At 41.1% G+C, this 21,488-nt stretch overlaps 1 protein-coding gene across 1 annotated transcript in view; it reads left to right on the forward strand.

The window, feature by feature from the left end:
• The window catches only part of LOC146694476 (nectin 1b-like), a 74,657-nt gene that overhangs the window by 33,383 nt on the left and 19,786 nt on the right, over nt 1-21,488 (forward strand). The window contains exons 2-4 of the mRNA XM_085430671.1: nt 16,399-16,770; nt 18,441-18,740; nt 20,284-20,401. Of these exons, the coding sequence (XP_085286797.1) occupies nt 16,399-16,770; nt 18,441-18,740; nt 20,284-20,401 (790 nt within the window). The remainder of the gene's footprint in view (nt 1-16,398; nt 16,771-18,440; nt 18,741-20,283; nt 20,402-21,488) is intronic.

Below are 21,488 nucleotides of genomic sequence, written 5' to 3' on the forward strand. Positions count from 1 at the left end.
CATAAAGTACTGTACGATTTCTGATGTGTAAGAGTTGAAAGCGCAGCACAAACTAACAACTTTCCCAGCACAAGGGGCTCTTTGTAACGCTTCTCAGTAGAGGTAAGAAAATGATCACAAAAGTGGCAGCAGAAAGCTGTACAATGTGCTTTGAGACCCGTAAATGGTGGTGATAGGCTCTCTATAGAGATAGAAACAGCCTATAGAGGTGAACTGAATAACAATCTCCTCACGCACACGTACACGCGCGCACACCTCAGTCAGAAACCTTCGTTTAGATTGATTTGTGAAACAAGCTCCCTGGAGTTTGAGTGCTCCGCTGTCTGCAATCATAGGACTGACTCATTTTAAGTTGTGCAAGGTAATTCGTGTCTGGGCAGGTTTGTGGCATTGTTTATTCTCTTCTTTTTGTATTTAAACATAACCAGCTGGCTCTACGGCCCCGCAACTCGTACATCCTGACAGTGTGGATCCTTCAGGTGTTCACTGGAGTGTGCCCCAGGTGCAGTCGAGCCAGCTGATATAAAGGTTGAGAGCCATCAGCAGAGTTCAACATTGTTTCATGCTCTTACTCTGACTGGCTTGTCTGTTGCATTCTTTTTTCTTTTTCTCTTTTTTTTCCTTTTAACCAACAACCTTGGAGTTGTGTCCCGTCACAGTTCATCAGCCAAGCAAAGTCAAGTTGGCTGAGCTGTGGGAACGAGGGAAGCGTCACTCCAGCCTGTCCAGGCCCGCTTACCCTGCAGGGGAGTGGCTGAACATTTACAAAACTCAGCCGCCTCTGCTTCCTGTGACGAAGAGCCAGAGCAGCCGGGGCCTGTCCTTCACCCATCTAATCAGCCAAGGAGTAGGACACAGACCTGGCTGCTCTCTGTCCTGCTAACAAACTGTCAATAAGGAACCTTGTGCAAAATATCACGCTTGATACAGCTGTTTCTGCTTGGCTAGCCTCACGGATAGAGGGCGGGCACGGCCTTGTCGTGTGGCATTCTTCTAACTAGGTCACAACGAGTTTCATTTTAGTGCAGCCAAGCGAGATGTGCTTGTAGCTAGAAAATGGGTACATAAATATTTACCAGTTAGGGTTTTTTTATTCGCATGTCTTTTTTTTTCTCTCCACAACAATGGGATTTAAAAACAAAAAAAAAGGACATGAACATTTATATTCATAAAGTAAATACCATTTCAAAACTATAGTAAAATTATGGTGAGCATAATAACTGCTAAACAACTAACTGTTTAGGGAATAGGAAGACAATGCACCCTTAATTACTGTACACCATCAGTGTTCCCACGTCTCAGAAAATGAATGTCTTTGATCATTGCTGCAATAAAAATGCAGTTAAATCTAAATGCATCTGCTATTAATAACAGTTTGGTGCTTAATTAACCTTCATTAGGAACAATAAGCCGATATGTTAATAAAATACTCTTGTGGACTTGCGCCGACGACGTTTATAAATACACGTTTTGAGATGTGTTTTCTGCGTCATTCTTCAGAGCCAACATGCAGCCAGTTACAGCATTTTGCTTCTGACAGGTTCCATAAACATATTTACCCATAATTTAAATTCAGTAAAGTGAAAGTGATACTTGAAGGGGGAAAAAAATGTTGGATTTGGCCTATGCCATAGTATAGTTTCATGTTAGACTGTGTAAAGTGTGTCCTCATCAGCTACCACATTAGCATAATAAATGCAAACAGCATCACTGGAGAGGCGGCTGATTGGTATGAAGCATCCAAGCCTGTAAAACAGTGGAAAAAACAAACAAAAAAAACCCTTTTATTGTCTGTGGCCTGCACCAACCCTTAGCCTCTAGCATCTGCAGTTTCATGGACACGAACACATCTATTATGTATGAAGGGTCGGCTGTGTCACAGTATAGCACGTGAGAATTACATTGCAGCTGAGCAGGGAAAGATAAAAGCAGTAAAAGCTCAGTCTCGGTAGAAATCCTTACGCACCCCACTGGCCTTCATCACTCAGTGATTTGTTGGATGTTTTCCAAGAAAGTGACAGCTTTTGATGGGTTGGCGCGAGTCTTTCATGTATTTTGAGACTACATTTTTTTATTTCTTTTTTTTGTAATTGTACTCTTGTATGATAAGGATAAACAAATGCATTGGGTTTCTTTCATGCTGGATTTATGCTGCGTTTATGGTGTCAGACATTTTCAATACTGGAATTTCTTGTTTTCTGCAGATGATGCGCTGTACTTCCTGAAAACACTTTGTGAAAGCGTCAATATTTCAAACCAAATTACACCAATCAGATCCAAAATTAAAAACTCCACCGAATCTGCTGGTGCCCTGTGGTGTCAGGCATACACAGTTTAGATGCTAATAGGATGCTAACTGTTATCGTCTCTTGCGTGATTAATGCTGGGATGAGTGAATAATAAACTCTTGTCAACTGTTTTCATGGTATCTTTGAAACCTGCATGGCTTATGTTGCATTTCCAGCTGTCACAAAAAGCTAGTTTACCCAAAGATAGAATGATTAATGAGTATTTGTTTTGTTATCCTAAACATATCCATCATTCTGAAATTAATACTAACTATAATTACCACATTGATATGCATGGCGGGTTATTGAACAACACACTCACACAAAATTATAAATAACTGTAAACAAGATTAAACACACAATTATGCCCACGAGGGATACACCTGTCTCAGCTCGCTGCCCTTTATTTTACTCTGGCCTGCACTAGCCCATATGTCGAGTTTTATCCTTGCATCCATTCACGACACGATATTTGGAGTGCACAAATGCAGTTTTGTCAGTTGTCCAAACACCTCCATTGGACTCATTTCTGCTCCAATGTTTTCCACCAGCCTTGTGAGTATGAGATCGTTTTAAGTGTGCGAGTGAATGTAGGAGTACAAGGTACACTTGCAATCTGTGAAGGACACTGTGAATATAAAACATTTTCACCCAGCCTAGAATAGAGTGAGCTGTTTTTGCTTTTCCACACTAAGTTAAGCACCTACAACGAAAGCAGGAAAATATTTTACACTTACTATGAAAATCGTAAGACCAGTGTTAGAGATGAAATGTTTTCTTTTTCTTCGTTACACAAGTATCTCCCCCCTCTGTACTTTCGACCTTGCTTTCAGATGAGCTCCCACAAATAAAAGGCAAAAATGCATACGTGAGGGATGTCCAAAGAGCAGCTGCGAATGGAGATGTGACCTAGCACTTCACTAACACCATCGCATTTTCCTCCTGCAAAGCCACTTTCACACCTACTTTAAAACACCACTGGCAAAGTATGAATTTGTTTCTTTTCACCTTACTGTTGTGCTACATCTTCATCAAATATCTAAATGTGGAAAAGTCGTGAATTAATGACACTTTTTGGCAAATTAGTGGTTCATTGCAATAATGGTTATTTGGCGATATTGTCATTAAAAAAAGTCTCGTCGATGACAGCAGCATTTCCGTTTATAGAACATCCCGGGGTTTTCTTATTGGTTCTGTTCTCATTTACAAGAGAACATAAAAGTTGGCACTGATAATTTCGGTTTGTCTTTCTTATGTCTGTTACATCATTTTAGTCAACGTCTTTGTTTTCCCAGCAAACAGAAACAAGATTATGTGGTTGATCTGATAAACACAATGCATCTTTTTGCACAGTGAGTCATATCAAGAAAGACCATCTAGGTGACTGTGTGGGAAACGGAAACCTGCGAAAATAGAAGTACTCTGGAGACAAAAGTAGTGATGAGTGGTGTGTGGGACGTGGTCTGAGATATCTTTCGGTAAAAGTCACCCAACCTTTGAGGTCTTATCCCGTGACTAAAGCTACGGTATTAGGTTTCATTTTATAGATTACTGTGAGATGGCAAAAAAAGAACATTTTCTCCTCTGTGAACTTGGGAGTGGAAAGCCTACCAGAAGGGATAAAATTGGTAAGGTATCCACAGAAGCAGGTATCTTAATTCGCTATCATCCGAACTCGAGCTGAAGTAAATTGAAACGTCCATTTCTGGATTATGACTCCAGAGAGTATGAGCAGCTGTAAAAGAAAACTGGCTACAACTAAACAGAAATTGTGAGGCCGTGACACCATAAAAGTGAGTCCTCTAACTTATTTGGAGAGGATTCAAGTGAACTTCAAAGATCTCTTTAATGATCTATAATCCTGTGGCAAATCTTGAGTGGGCAGCCCCGCTTTCCAAGTTATTTTTAACAGGATGTTGAAATCCATGATGAAATTAAGTCTAAAGCTGGGAAAAAATAAATACATTGCAGCATGTGCCTGTCAGTCGGCATTTTATTCCAGGCAGTCTCTAACTGAGGAGAGTGGTGGTCAGTGCCATTGTAGTTGTACACAAAACTGCAAGAAAGGCAAAGGGAAGTAAAAAGAGGAAGAGAGAGGTGAAATGTTCTTTGCAAGCCAAAGCAGCATTGTCACATGCGCCAAAAAAACCTGTCTAGGTTGTGTCTTAATGGAGCCATTGATCCTGTGCCAGTGGAGGACACACCCTACAGGGGACTGGCTCACAGCGAGGAGACAGGTGTTCGCTCGATATCTGTCCCACTTCTCTGACCTTAAAGCTTTTAATCAGCTCTGCCAGGGAGCTTGTCAATCCTGTCAAACAATGAGCAGTCCTTAGTATAGACACAGTAAAGGAAGGCAACTTGAGGGTAAGAGCTCTAAATAATACTGCTGCAGCCCTGAGGAGGAAACAAAAAAAATCTGTGCATGCAGTGTACAGCTATTTGGTCTCTCACTGGACAGGCGCCTGCGTCTCGTAGCCAGCGACAGTCTAAACCCCATCAGCAGATTTCAAAGGTTGTTAGTGTCAGAGGTAGATTCACGTAAGTGACTTCACCTCGGTTAATAATTGTTGGTGGCTGCAAAAAAGCTTGGGTTAACTTCCACACCATCGCATAGAAAGAGGCTGACATCATGTGGTACCCTTGCCTGTTGATATAGTAATGAGACTAATTAGATTTTCTTTTTCCTTGCAAAGAAGCAGTATGTTTCTGCATTGGTTGAGTGACAGGGACTTCAATATGACCTAATTGAGTTGTTGTAGCTCCCTTTGACTGCCTGCTTCATTTTCTCTGCTTCTGATCAATAGTAATACACTATCAGGATTTATCAGCTATATTTTCTTTCTTTGTTTCATCAAAGCTGTCAGAACAGTCAGAACCAGTTCCATTCCTGCCTGGCTCATTTCACTATATGTTCTCTTGCATTTCAAGTGTGAGTTGGCATCCTGTGAAGTTTAACACCCTGCCCTTACCATTCTCCTCTATTTTCCTCCTGCCCATTGTCGAGTATATCCACGTTCCCTCCTTCCACATGGTCAATCCAATACCTTCAGCTCTACCAATTCCAGCTTTTTGCCAGTGCCACCATCTCCAAATCACACATCCCAGCATAGCTGTTTTGCTTCTACTTTCATTCCACTTCTCCGCAGAGCATACCGGTACCTCAACCTCCTAAGGCTCTCCTCCACCCGCTCAGTACTCGCACTACAGATCATTGCTGATTTGTTCGCAGTGAATATCACAATCTGTCTGAGCAGTCACACAGTTACAATTTGGCCACACTATTTTCACCAGTCGCAGCCGGCCCCCTTTTTTTTCCACTTCATCCTGATGCTACTTGACATTAAACTTTAAATTGTGTTAATAATCAGAAGAAAAAACACTCACAGGGACTGGAAGTGTTGAATATCCACGCCTCAGTTTTGAACAGCAAAAACAACACATAGTTAAAAACAAATAAAAAAGATAAACATGAGTTTATTTCTTCTTTTTTTTATACTCAAAGCCCACAGCCCACCCACTGCAGTGGTTTCAGATGAAACTGAGAGAAACCCAGAGAGAGGCATTTTATGATTTTTGATTCCTATGATTGATTACTGCTCCCATTCTTTCTCCTTTCAGTCACTTTTTCGAAATGTCTGTCCTGTTTTTCTTGCGGGATTCCGTCTTTGAGAATGTACCAAATGGTTTTTGTATTCTGGGTCCTTGTGTCAATAGACATCTAACGAGCAGTGGAGACTGGGGTAACTTATACCACCCGACTCAGTTTTCAGTCTCCTTTCCCCTTGCTGTGGCTTTGTGGCTCACTACTTATGTCTACGTGCCAGTTGCTTTTCTCTTGAAAGGCCAGTTACAAACTGTGCAGACATTTTTTAGCTTTTCTTTCTTTTTCCTTTTAACTTTTATCAGAAATAATGTCACAATATAAAGAACGAAAGGGATAACAACCTCGAAAAAATTACTACCATCACTCAGTTGTCTGCATTCTATCTTTGCTTACAATTCTGTATGTAATAGTCATAATAGATGTGGTGTCAGAATGACATAAAAGCCCAGATCAGAGCTATTTCATAATATCCTGGAGAGGCTTGATCTACTGAAAGATGCTGTAGAGAAACATGCTAAGCTGTGAGAAAAATACTGTATATGGTTAAGCTCAAACACTGGTGGGAAAGACAATACTTGATCCCAGCTGGAAAGCACATGCAGCAGAATATGAACATGGTCCTGAGATGTGGTGAGCATTCCAACGGTTATATGTATGTGGAACATGGAGCCGTACTTGCCTTGGAAAGATGGGCTGTGGTCGTGGTTTAGGAAATGGTTCAGCCCTGGCCTCAGAGTTCTGCCGAGAACCACTGGATTTCATAGAGTTTCATGATCAAAACACACATGAAAAGCAGATTTTGGCAAAGGACAGTCTCAGCATTTATGCAGAAACCTTGTGTGTAGCCATTTCTACCACATGTTAGTATCAATCTTGTCTTTTTGTTTACATGTCATGCTTGCTGTTGATGATTCTACTGTAATTTCTCTTTTTTTTCCCCCTTCCATGTCACTCTTTTGAAAAAAAAACCTGACGTCTTCTGCCAGCGATGCAGTGTCACAGTTAAACTGTACCAAGGAATGCCTGTTAAAATCTACAAGCATTGCAAATGTAAAAAATAATTTAAATAACAAGATAAGATAACGTGTTCAAGGATAAAGTACGTCTAGCATATCTAACGTTATCAGCTTAAGTAACTGAACACATTCATTCCTCCAGTGGTGAAATCAGGATACTAATCCATGCCTAAATGATGTTACTGCAGGGCAAAATTCATAATCGTGTTTATTTGTACTTAATTCCTTGTACACGTGCACAGAGATGACTTGTTTGTTGTAGTATTAGATCAGCGTACTGGTGAGTTGCTTCTGTTGCTTACAGTTAGAAGACCATCAGACATGGTACAACGGCTGCTAATCTGCAGCATGGCTATTGACGGCACATCTTGAGCAAATGCACAGCATTTTCTGAGTCCCATGACGATCATGACTCAGACACATACTAAGTGTGCTTGTTAATTGATAGCAGACTGGGGCTTCAGCCCACTTCCCACTCCAGCTGGAGTGTGAATTCCCTCTCCTATATGTTAATGGATCTGTTGTATAAATGGCCTGCTCCAGCAATGCTAGAGAAAAATAGCTCTGTGCAAAACACCAACAAGACTAGCTGTGTGCACGTTGCCCCCACTGTCCTGTTTGTGTCCCAAGCACAATTAGAGATGCACTTTGATGACTGCCAGTTCTTCTATTTTTCTCTACACGTCCTTAAAAATGTATGATATGCACAACTTTAATTTGTTTCAAGAAATCTACAGAGGCTACTCAGAGTGGAAATGTCAGAAAAAATCACAAGTGTCTCTAATCAAATATTGATTGTACGTTCTCATTCCTTGGGTTTAATAAGCCACTGGTCATGCAACAGTGCTCCTCGCTATGCTTATACTGGACCTATTTATCCTCGAAAGGCTTCTTCCAGCCTGCATGCCTGTAGGATATCAGCTGGCCTTTGTTGGTGGAAAAAGGGAAAAAAAAACTCCACCAATAAAGGTCAGCAGGGGTCAGACATGCAAAAAAAGTGATATTCTGTGCTCTCACTGAGTATTTCTAAAGGGCACCTTGCATGGGGTGTATGGATTTACACCCATACAATGTTGTTTTGACTGAGCGTGCAGATTCCCGCATCCAATGCCCATTTCTATTCTTATGTGCAGCCAATAATTGATCATCCGGTTTCAGCTGAATGGTTGTTTGATTTTTGAAATCTTAATGTTTTAGAATGTATCCAACACAAGTGCTTGGCATAATCACATGGAAATATTCCGTGTTTGTACTCTATGCAAGACTTATCTTTACTTCTGGACAATGGAACAGATGGTGTGAGAGAAGGATTTGTCATGCGTGGTTGTCCAGACTCTTTCTCAGCACTTTTTGGCAGGACTTTATATGCATTTCATGCTGTATTTTCTGAGTTCTTAGCAGAGGTATAGGGTACTGCTGTGGGTGCTGGCTTAGCCATCCTATACTGCCCATCCCAGTATCATTCTTATACATAATCTGTATGCTTCATTGTCCTATGCATATTGAGTCAGGGCATTTGAGGTTCATATGTAGAAAAACACCATTAATACTGGCTGATGCAAGGGCAAGATATCAGAAAATTGTTAACTTAAAAGTCCCAAGGGTTCAAGGTGATACCCTGAAACATCTTTTGACAGAAAAATGTAAAATCCCCTCTCAGCAAGTAGACATATCTGCTAATTTGGGGGATTTGTGCACATGGCCTAGTTTTACCGGTATTTCTACACTTAAAAAATATATTGTTTTACTTTTAAATGGCGTTTGAAGTGAGCTTAAGGCAATGGTTCTCAAACTGTTTTTGCAATGCCCCACTTCAGCAGCAAAACATTTACATGCCCCTCACCCCACTCTATTTTTTAATCAGTCATAAATAATTACAAAAAAAGTGGAATTTTACTTTGAAAAGGATGAGTATGGTGAGTTTTGCTCCCAAATCAAATAGATTCAGTGTAATATTTTTCACACTGTTGTGTCGTGCCCCACCGGTGACAACCAGTGGCTCAAGGGAGTGTTAACCCACCAAACGTCAAATTTATGTATCTCTGAAGTGTGTACTATTCCTTAGTCTGAATCTCTCCCCTGTCCACTAGTACTATGTCCCATTGCTCCTGCAGCAATTGTGTTATTGTGTTGCTATGTCAACTGTGTCAAATGTATATGTGGACATAGCCGCTTTGTCGGCCCGTACTAATGCTGAAATTTCCACGGGAGTTGTGCCGCCTGCAGCATCGTCTCTCCTCTGCTTTAATATCCTGAGTGCTGTAATCTGCTCACCGCGTCTGACCCACTACGTGTCACTCTCACTGCTTACCCTCCTCCTTAACTCCCCAAAATCCTCTACATCACATTTATGTAACCCCACCCCTTAACTGCTTCGTGCTCCAAGCTGATACCTGCAGACGCTGTGGCTCAACCTGTCTGAGGCCGTAATGCATCGCGTCGCAGTTCGCCCGTGGCCCCCTTTTTATTTATTGATCAGCTCTTTCCTATTAAGACGTCCAACAGCTGCTCTTGTTTGAAAGCCCAGGGAAACGTTTGCATTATTGAAAAATAACCAGCGCGCATCATTGTGAACGCTGAACCCATTCTGTGGACGAGATGCTTTGCTGACTAATTGTCTGGTCCATGTAAGCGGTCCCTAGCGTCATGGCTTGAGAGCTGTCTGATAAAGCGTGCTATTATCTGGCTGATGTTACTCTTATAGCGCAGCATTTTATTTCTGATACCACAGTTGTAGATACTTGAAACACCTGGAGGGTTCCCAGCTTTTCTCTCCAAGTATCAGTCAGCCGCACACAACTCTGACGCTTACAGTCACTCATTTACTAAGAGGAAGGTATCGCTGCGTTTCCCTTGCACCCGGCCTTTTGTTTGCTGACAGTTGATTGCTATCTGGTATCAGTGGATGATGTCATCTCGCCATTTGGTCAGGTAACGTCAGCTCTGTTTATTTTGTGTCGTAGAACCGAAACCTTGGTGGCCTTGTTTTGTTAAGCTGCAGGCTGAGGGAGGAGGGTCAAAGCTCTTTCTGTGTTTACACTCAATACTGCTATACTTTCTCTGTCTCTCTCTTCCACTCTTGCTCTCTCTCTCTGTAGGGCAAAAGTCTTATTTTTGGCCAAGCTTTATTTGTCATTGCCTCGGTCAAAGACAACCAAAATCCCAAATTGCTTTTAGCTTATTTCCTGCTAGACTAGAATAAAAACACATATTAATTACTGAAAATCCACAGGCACTGCTATCCACTTTATGTTTTAAATTCAAAGGGTATCGTGAGAGGTTCCCAAAAAGGGCACACTAAACTCCACTGTCTTGTAGATTTGCTTCTCTGAAATTGTCTGATAACAAAATGGAGTAGTGATGTTTTCCACTTTTTCATTCAAGGATGAATCATTATCCCGCTGAACTAAGATGAGAAGCTCTGTTGCAGGCAAAGTGATGCATCCCCTTGACATTTGAAATGCCTTAAAGCTGCTCGAGGGGCATGTGTGTGTGGGCTTGTGCTCTGAACCCCATGTTGCTTTACAAACGATGGATGCAGCTACATTAGGTGAGAGCCTGTGTGCATAGTTGAGTAGCCGATGCTACACACTGCCAACCCGAAAGTAGCAATTTTATAGCCCCGGTGGAAAACACATGACTACTGTGCGACGGTAGTCAGCCATTATGATACTCTTTTGCTCAAACAGCCATTGCAAATAGTTCAAATGAAATGCACAGTGCCTCTCATGGAGCCGTCCCAGGTTGGGAAGTTGCCTAACATAATAAATATTCCTGATAATCATTAACATTTACAGCGCAGCAGATGTTACATTGTCCTCAATGAAAGAGCGTGTTGTACAAAAAAGCATTTCAAATTTGAACCAGATAGTGGAAAATTATGAGCACGGGTACTAAACCATCTGTTCCAGTGAGGTTTCGCTTGCCTCTGTAGTCGGATGTTTGCTTGGGGAGACAGAGGGTAAAGAGAGCTGCTTTGGCAGGTACACCATTGTTTACCCAAGAGACCTGGCTGAAGCACCATCAAATAGTGTCTGAGTGTAGATTAAAACAAATTCTCTGACACGTACTGCTCTGTCTCAAAAAGCTAAATGGCCACAGTCAATAAAGAGCAGCAGTACACATAGCATATGGCTTATCCTTAAATGAAGTGCCCTATCTGTTTGTATTAAAGCTTCGGGGACAGTAAGTGTTCCCAGATGCCCCTAAGAAGAATACCATCATTTATTTTATAAATCATTTTGGGAATCACTACTATTTGTTATAAAACATGAGCAAAATGCCACTGCAAGAGCTTTAAATTACTCACTGACAAACAAAAAGAGTAAAATTGTCCTACCAGGGGAATAAACAAGCTGCTAATGGGAGGTTTCTGTGTGTGTATGAGACAGTAGATTTGGACTCCCCCTAAACACCCCATGTGTGGTCATGAATAGGGGAGCATAGAGGACTGTGCCATTGCCGTGGGAACTGGGACTACATTAAACAGTCATTATCCCGTGCGGCTCAAGCCATGTTTTATCTATCAGCATCCCACTTAAGCAACAGTAGAGTGGAGCAACCAAAGCATATCAAGCGTGAGGAGATGATGTGTTTTCATGTGATAAGCTTTAAAGCTGCACTTGGCAAGAAGTTTATACCAAAATACTTCACGCTTGCAGGGGAGCTAGAAAAGACTGTAGTGCCACTGAAAACTTTGACATATTTGCGTAAGAAAAATAATTTTACGGAAGTTGGATCTCCTCTTGTTTAAGGAAGTGGCACTCTTTTCAGTGAAAACTAAAACTCTTTCTCATTTCTATCCTCCGAAGCCACTGAAAGGATGACATTTCAGTCCAAAAAGAATTGATGACATCACATTACACATTTGGGGCTTTTTGAAGTGTTGAAACTTCAAACGGAGACGTCTCGCTGCCATTTGGGACTGACAGTGTGCCGAGTTGCCTGGTGCAGCTTTAAATAGAAGACATTAATGAGTGCTTCTTCTAAAATATGCATTCAGTTCTATTTAATCTTTGCCTTCCTCGCATTGCAGCAGCTTGAGGTGAATTATTCTGAACTTTATTTGACTCACGCACAATGGATTCCTTTGGATGCACAATATTGAAGTAGGCAATAACTACCTTTGAAATACTGCCAATTTGGCTAATAAAAGACAACAGTGTTAGATTTTAGCTATGAGATATATTCCTTCCTGGTCTGAAAGAGATGTTGGGCCTGTTTTCGATGTTATGTATACTTATTAAATTTATTAGTTTAATATTATCATAGTGATTTTCTATGTACCAGAACAAGGTCCTATGGGCTTATCTGTGGGCTGATCTTTGTATTTGGTTAAAAAACTTAAATTCTCTACAGCAAAGAAAAAAGGCAAATGTTAAATGTTTGCATCCTTCATTTTGGCTCGCTACAGACAGGAATTAATTCTGTTATTTTTTTTTTGTTTTATCTTTGTTTTCCCACCTGGTTAATAAAATGTTTCAATGTGACTAATTTGAATACATTTTCTATTTTCCTGGACATTGTCTATGCACCATGGAGAGTCCATTTGACTGAAGGCTTTTATTTGGTGCAGCTTCTAATGCACAATGTCCAATGCGCCATATGCAAACAACACAAAGCACATGCTTTTCCTTTCTGCCTGACAGGCCAGATCTTATTACAGTTGAATGTTCCGTGCACAGCTCTGTGCCGAGGCCTTGGGAGTCTCTTGCTATCAGCGCAGGGCCAGACGGCACAGCAGCTGTTTTAATACTGCCCCTTATGTCCCCGTTGATCCAACTCAGCTCACCTGGTGAGAATCAAGCCACTCTTTTTTTTTTTTTTTTTTTTTTTTAAATTTAATATTTTGCCAGCTTGGAAGTACTTTCTGCTTTGTTTGTTTGTCCTATCGCTTTTCCTTCCAGAAACACGACTCCTCTCTCCTTTGGCAACTCTTAAGGCAGTGCCTACCCTATCCACAGGTGTATTAGAGCATGACTGTTCCCCCAATCATCCTCTTGTCAGTGTGAGAACAAAACAGCAGCAGCACAGGCAATAATGCCAGCCAACCTCAAACCAGTAGCGCACCTACAGTCCTCCCTACAGCTCCACCTACTTCTTTGTCTCTCTCTCCCTCTCGACAGTTCTACACTTCTCTACTTTGCCTATCTCTTTTTCCGTTTTTCTCTTCTGTTTTTGCATCACTGATTTTCATTAAGCCCCCACTCCAACCTACCTTCTTAGAATCTCATGCATGTATGTGACAGTGCTTTCTGTGGCATTTGCCACTCTGTTATGTAGTCTGTAATTATAGACTCTGCTCAGCCAAAGAGTCCAACAGTCCTTGAGTGAAAGGGGTCCCAGTGGGGGCTTCTGGCCCTTTCACAGAGTGAATTTGGGCTCTGTGACTGTATAATTATGCCTATTCCTCGAGTTTCCATTTGCATTAGTTGCTGTTTAGTTGATTCAATCTGAGTTGGTAGCATCAGAGAAAGAAGGAAGGAAGAGCAAAGCGAGAGGGGGAAGGGGCTCTTTGCACAGCCGGCCCCTGCCACTATTGTTTTAGCGCTGAAATGGATGAGGTCTGGCCAGGTACATATTTATGAGTTCTTTACAGCCCCCGCCACATGCAGCATGCAGCTCCTCCACTTCAGACCAACTTAAGATTAAACTTTAACTAGTGTTGTCACGCAGTAAATTGTGTTTGCTATTTCAAAAATATCATACTATAGCTGCCACAACTGGTAATCTAAGCTGTGATAAAATGGAGTAAAGCATTGCCCTGGGGTGCACAAGGACACAGGTGGTTCTCAAGGTACAGATGACAAGGTTGCCAGTCCTCTCTGTCAAACTGCATTAGTAAATCAATCTGTCATCTTCAAATCCCCCAAGTCTAAATCTCTATAGAGAGGGTCTTGCTGATGTGGTCAGAAGGAAATGAAAGATGATGTGCACTCAGTAACTTCAAAAGGTTGTCACTTTGTTTTTTTATGTGATTTGATGTAGGCCGCAAAGGCAGCATTTGAGCGAAAGCACATAATAATAGATCGAAATTGCCTTTCTCTCATAATGCATTGCTTTCCAGCCTAAGTCATTCAACCTGAGAGTTCTCAGCCTGCTGAGGAAAAATACATGGTTAATCTTAATGGTCTACCCAGAGTCTGCACCATTTCCTCTCTACATGCATGTATTGGGCCTTCACGTCCTTTGGCTGACTACCTACCGTTTTTACAAGAAAAATCTTAACATAACAGTCGCTGCCGGTACTTAAGACAGTTTGACAGCCTTGCATACACAGAATTCGCTTTCCCCTCTTCCTCAGATCCTTGTATAGTTAAAGATCAACTACATCAGATATTGTAGTGAATGAGTGTATACAGAAATGGATTTCTCTCACGCATTCTTACACATTTTAAAGCCCCCCTGTGGAAACTTTATTTCTGAGGGCAGCGATTATCCATCATTGTGATGCAGTTATTCAGCGTTAAAGAGCCGCTCTGCTTGTGGTGCATATGTTTAGGCCCCACTTCTCTACTTGAGACCACAGCATATTTTCAGCCTGTTTATGAGTGGATACATTGGTGGCTTTATGAGTCCTGCGTGATTAACGAAGGAATTTCAGTCTTTCTTCCTGCGGATAGTTGTGTATCCATAGAAGATAATTATGGCTGCCTCTGGTTGTAAATACAAGCTCAGTCAGGGGCTGTCGCTTCAGGAAATGGGACATCATCAGACTTCACCTGGAAACGACCATAAATTGTAGCACGAGATAACAAAGAAGTGTTGAAACAACAGGATGTAGGTGCCCTGCAATGGCACATCTGTTCAGACTGCTGACACTGCAGAGCTCAGAGCAGGTTTAAGTGAAACTTGTACTTGTTTGTTATCCATGAAGAAGACCTATTACTACAGATTATAAAAAGAAACCAAAAAAATGCACTAGTTGCCTTCAGCATTAATTTCAATTCAATTTTATTTATGTAGCGCCAAATCACAACAACAGTCGCCTCAAGGCGCTTTATATTGTAAGGTAGACCCTATAATAATACATACAGCAAACACTTGGCGACAGTGGGAAGGAAAAACTCCCTCTGAACAGGAAGAAACCTCCGGCAGAACGAGGCTCAGGGAGGGGCGGGGCCATCTGCTGCAACCGGTTGGGGAGAGAGAAGGAAGACAGGATAAAGACATGCTGTGGAAGAGAGACAGAGATTAATAACATGTATGATTCAATGCAGAGAGGTCTGTTAACACATAGTGAGTGAGAAAGGTGACTGGAAAAGAAATACTCAGTGCATCATGGGAATCCCCCAGCAGCCTACGCCTATTGCAGCATAACTAACGGAGGATTCAGGGTCACCTGATCCAACACTAACTATATGCTTTAGCAAAAAGTTTTAAGCCTAATCTTAATTAGGCTTAAAACTTAATGTATTCTTTTTCAACTAATCAGTTATTCAGTTTGGAAAAATTGCTGCTCGCACTGAATGACATCCCTGACTGAAATGACATCCATGTTGAGACTACAGATTGTGTCAAGCCAATAGATCCAAACCCCAAAATGTTCTGTTTATACTGATATAGAAAAAAGTATCAAATGATCAATTCTGACAGATCGGTATGTGTGTAATTATTCTTCCTGTCACTTAATTTTCCATCTTATGCTTCCAGTTCTTAATAAAGGCATAGAGACTGTAAGGAACAGTTAATCCAAGGCTGATAACTGCTAATGTTAAATAAAAAGCAAAAACGCATTACAAAGAACGGTATTCAACAGTGCAGTTTAGCACAAGGTCAATATATGCATGAAAGACTAAACCGAAGGTCCATGTTCTCTAATTGACCTTTTCTTTTGCCACCATGCTCCGCACAGGCTTAGATAGTAAAGGAGGAGTGCCTAATTGCTGGGTTCTTTTAATACAGCTAATGTGTGTGTTCTCATTGTTTTGAGTGCTTACACAGGACTACACATTGTTTCTCCTAATAGGAGCTCCAGGCAGTCATTGAAGTATTTGTGAGTAAAAAGTAATTAAAATTACAATAGGCTACCCAGTGTGTTGCTGGGTAGGTGGAGGAGAGCGCAGCAGACGACGACTTGGCTCCAGCTCACTGCCCTTGTACTCATTCATTAGTGATGCATTGGTTCTCGCTCGGCCCTCCCATCTCATCAGAAACAGCACCTTTGTGGACAAAGGCAGGCTTGTATGGATGTGCCCATTATGTTAATAACAACTCCCACAGCTTTCGCACACAACCACCACCATGAACCAACTTGTTTTATGTATAGGGGGCAGATATAGTATCTGTGGCACACAGGTGCGTATGGTTGAATCCACGAGTCTGACTTCTGAGTGTTGTGCGTGCTTGTACTACCTAGGAGGCTGAATTGACTCCTTGACTTTCAGTGCATGTACTTGCTATTGACTGGAGTGCTTGCTTGGCCTTGGACACTTGTTAATCGTAATTAAATGTTTTTTTTCCTTTCCACCCCCCTCTTTGTGTCTAGCTGGCAGTGGACAGATGGTACAGATGGACACCAGTAAGTCTGGCTTCGTGGGTTCACAAGTGGAGCTGCGCTGCGTTTTCAGCAACAGTAATCCACCAGTCAAGATCTCCCAAGTAACCTGGCAGAAGCTTCTCAATGGCACCAAACAGAATGTGGCCATCGCCAACCCGGCCCTGGGTGTGTCTGTGCTGCCGCCCTTCAAGGAGCGGGTCAGCTTCAAACATGCAGCTGTTCGTCATCGTACTCCCTCATTGGAAGACACCACAATTGTGTTCTCCAACCTGCAGCTGTCCGACGAGGCTGCCTACATTTGCGAGTATACCACATTTCCTGCAGGCAACCGTGAGAACATGGTCAACCTTACTGTGTATGGTAAGAACTGCACTGATTTTAATTCTGCTTTAATCTGTAATTTGAAAGGAACATTTTTTTTCCTGATCTGGTTTTAGCAGTTCTGTAGGGATCTAAATCTTAGTTATCTAATCTCTCATTGTTTCCCATTCTCCAGGCTTGTGTCTAGAATTTATCCAAGACTTATCTCCAATAAAGCAGTAGCTGAACATTCAAAACATGTTCGTAATGTATATATGGACCTTTGGGTTTCTCATTAAAACTGTGAGAGATTTCATTAATGGCAGTAATATTCCCAAAACGCTGCCTGATAAACATCCATCTTCAAGACGTCTACATTTAAGAAAGGCTAAATTGTAGCGAGATCAAATTATTAAGCTTAATCCACCGAGTGAATGGGAACATTTAAAATTACCAGCTTCTGGGAAACAGAAAGTATGTCTTTAGTGAGTGGAACAACCTGCCCAACATATTCTGTGACTTCTTACAAAGATCCTATGGAAAAAAAGTTAGTCACATATACTTCACTGGAAAAGTTACCTATCTTTAGAGTCAAGATAAGAGAGTAAAACCCCCCCCAAAAAAACAGGTTAAACGTCTGAACATCAGTTAAGGAGTTATTTCCTGGAGCACGCTTATGCTGGTCTGATGAACAATCAAAGGAATGAAAACCCTGTTGCTCAAATTTGGTGTCCTATTGACTTTGAAACAGATCAAACAGGGTCAACCTGACAACCTGAGTGAAAGGCTTAGTAAAAACATATTTACAGCTCTTCTCTTCGACGCCGGCTGCTTTCTATATGTTTGCTGAAGCTCTCGGTATAACTGTCCTCTTTGTTGTTGAAACTATTGAAGTTGCAGAGCAGCACCAAGAGCCATGTCAATGAATGATATATATATTGGTGAATTCCATATAACATGGGCCTAATAGCTTTTATAAAACAGGAAACTTTCGCAGAGGTTAGTTGATAAAAATGGCAGGTGAAATGGAAATCAATAGGAGCACTTCTGAGTGTATAATTTGGCTTGAATAGTAGTGTGGCAAAAAAAAGAGATGTAGTTTATCTTGGAAAGAGGCAGCTTTGAAAAGGTTGCGTGCTGACTCTGATTAGAGAGCTAATTAGAAATTAAGTGTTGGTTTGTGTTCTATTGAGCACCGGTAAAAGAAATAGCACTTGGCTTAAGTAGTCCCTGTTGCCGGGTCTTCTTAGTCAGCTCCGAGTCCCCATTTTGTGTCATTTGGCCTCCCAGGACTTTTTAGGCTTCAGTGACTCAGTTTTTAGGCTCAGTGAACATCAGGAACATGTGTGCAGATAACCAACCGGCAGCCTTCAAAGAGGCCTCTTTATAGCCTATCTCTTTCAGTTGTGCATTTGCTCAAGCTCAAGCCTGCCTTTTGATGTACTAAGAGTAGATTTCTGATTGGCAACTCACAAAGGATTGAAATTGGATGACTGCGCATTTGGATAGGCAAGTGGGTTCTACATCTGAGAGCTTTGAGGAGTGAAGGAAGAAAAACAATGTTATTTTCATCTCAGCTTCTTAGTTTAATTTACTTCAGGAAATTGATTGTTAGAAAAGCAGACAAGACTACACACTAAAATAAAATGGAAAGTGAAATTAAAAAATCAAGCTCATTCTTGAGTGACTCTTTTCTTCCTGAAAATTAATTTCTCCTTTCTACTCGACAGCTCGGCCCATGACACGTATGACCTTGACGACCCCTACGATTGTGGCTAGGGCTCAGAAGCGTAAGATGACAGTTGCAACTTGTGTATCTGCGAATGGAAAGCCCCCAAGCGTGATCAAATGGGATACCAGGTTGAAAGGCGAAGCCACTTACCAGGAGACTCGCAACCAGAATGGGACAGTGACGGTCCGGAGCAACTATGTGGTGATACCGAGCCGCGAGACCCACAAACAGAAGCTCACGTGCATCGTCACGTACCGAAATGAGAAGATCACAGACAGCGTGGTGCTCAACGTTCAGTGTAAGACACCGCTCTCCTACTACTTCACTATTTTTTGTCTGTGCTTTTATTTTGTCCTGCCATCCACGTGATGATTTTGTCACCAGATGACACCACTCAGCACAGTTTACACCAAAACAAAGGTTAATTACTAGAAAACAAATGAGCAGTAAACTACAGCGCCAGACTCAGTCTAAGCATGTTAGAAATCTATTTTTCCCCAGTTCTGTTGACATAACTTATAGAATCAATAATTAATAGAATGACTGAATAAACAATTATTCAAGACAAACACTATTTACCAAAAATGATGTATTTAGAGAAAAATCAATGCTTAAACAAGACCTGTTTTTCCATGTTGTGTTGGCAAGTGTGCAATGGTTCTTTTACACTGCTGTATTATTTGGATGACCAAAATTTTTAACCTTTTTTTCAAGATTCTGGTGTTTTCAAGCAATTATTATTAATATTATTTTTGCAAAAGTAGGCTTAGGAAATGTTGAAAAGTATCATTGTTATCATTAAAAAGATGAATAAATAAATAAAATTAAACCACACAACCTAAACAATAGCCTCCTAGTCTACTTTTAGGGTATATTACCAACAGTTAGTATTTGGTGCAGGGCTTTAGACTCAGTCATTAACAGCTGGCTGGTTCTGCCTTTCAGGTAGATGTAATGCCAGTTTTTGTTGCCACTATTTTCTCTTAAATTTTCAAAGTGAGACTTTGAAACAAACTCCACTGGAGCCTGTCCTTTTAAACGTTGTGGCAAAATGTATTCTATCATCCACTAGAAAAAAAACTTCAAAACACCAGACAAAGCTTCTTCTCTTCTTTATATATTACTTACAGGCATCTCTGCTCTCTTTTCTTCAACATCCATCTTGAATGTAGGGACAGAGCCAGCGGTTAACTGACTATTATGCTACCTGGCTAGATAGCATTATCCAGGATGGCATTCAGCTGTATAATTTTATAAATGTGCAGTTATTATTGCTACGATTGCTCATATGTCATACGTTTTCTTGTGCCTTAAGACAGGTAAATGTTCATTGATGTCTATATAATTGTTAGAACAGTGAGTAATGTGGGTGTTAATAGAATTAATAGGTGTCCTTTCTGAATAAGCACTCCAAAGTGCTCTAGGTGGCCAAAATCGTAATGCAGTTATGTTTATAATGCATAAACACAGTTGGCATTTTGTCTGTTTACCAGTAAAGCATTATTTGTATCATGCATTATCTGAAATTATTAGCAGTATACCATTAGATCCTGTGAACTCCTGACACTACTAGTCCATTTAATCTTTTATATGCAGTTTTCATGTGAATAAGTAGCATAAAGGTAAAAATTAAATGTGAAGAAGTAGATAATTTTTTCTTTTTTTTTTAGATCATCTGGTCAAGACGATTTTTGATCCATTGTCTCAAGCTAATATGAGCTATCTGCTACTTTAAAGTGGACGGGTTTGGAAAGGCAAACTGCTAGTGTCCTTCAGCAAAGGCACAATAATAGAGCAGTGGATTATGAGGGATAACTGACAGGAGTGCTCTTTCCTTGCAGATGAACCCGAGGTGCAGATCGAGGGGTTTGATGGAAACTGGTACCTGAACCGTCAGAATGTTCAGCTGACCTGCAGGGCTGATGCTAACCCCCCTGTCACGATCTACCAGTGGAAACTGTAAGTATGGCTAAACCGTAACAAAACACCTTAAGGCTCAGAGGACGACGCTGCAGGGATACACGCTGTTTTTCTCAGGTTAAATTTCTAGGGGAGGAAAAAAAGTTTTATAGAGGGCTTACTAATGCAACGGGAGGCAATTTCACCGAATGGTCAAAGTGAACATTTGTTTCAAGGCATATATACAAGAAAGTAATCTTCAAAGATAAAAACACTGCTGCTTCCTTCATCCTCTCCAGAAATGTGTCTCAGTTTATTTGTTTGTTTGTTTAGAAAACGTGTAATGAAGATAAGACTAGGACCCAAGGCAGAGCACAATGGGCCTATTACAGCAGCAACATATACCCCTATCTCCCCGATGGTCACAGATAGTGGGAGATAAATGCAAACAGAACACCATTTGCTTTGCTTTTGGGGATGTGCTTTGAAGTCGGAGGGCCAGGATGCAGGTAGAGGGGTGAGAAAGCATCTTTGTTAGTGCTGTTGTGTTCTCTGAAGGGCACAGATGCAGCGGGTTGTCCCCGAGACAGTAAAGAGACGGCTGAAACTGAAGCTGAAGTGGGAGCCATGGATTAAGCCCACATACCGCAGGCCTGACATCAGGGCTTTCGCCTGAGAGCCTACCGCTGAAAATACAAAGGCTAGAACAGACACAAACATGATTTCGAGCTGTTGGAGAATTGCTAAGTAACCTCAGGTTTGATCTGCTCTAAGGAACAGCATGAAAAGTGGGCTTACAGAAATAATGAAGTAAGTACTGAGATATAAAAGAAATAAAAGTGAATGCATAACTGCCATAATTTTGACTGATCAAACCCCTCACTGCCTTTGAATATCAGATGCAAGTACCAAAAAAAAAAGACGAGGAAAGAATAAAGAAGTAAAGTGGGTGCGGTTCTTCGGATATAAAGAGTATCACCTTTTTAAATTCAAGTATTATATTATAAAATTGAGAGATAAATGTAGCAATTTGTCCTTTAATTGCTTAGTAAAAGAAAGGTTGAGAAATATGTCAGTGGACTTGAGTGGATGTGGATTAATAGACCATTGTGCCCTCATTGTATCTACTCTACAGACAACTGCTGGA

Source organism: Copadichromis virginalis, linkage group LG14 (genome assembly GCF_057382275.1).
Source record: "Copadichromis virginalis isolate Kocher_CV1m ecotype Utaka linkage group LG14, C_Virginalis_male_GT1.1, whole genome shotgun sequence".
Lineage (NCBI taxonomy): Eukaryota > Metazoa > Chordata > Actinopteri > Cichliformes > Cichlidae > Copadichromis > Copadichromis virginalis.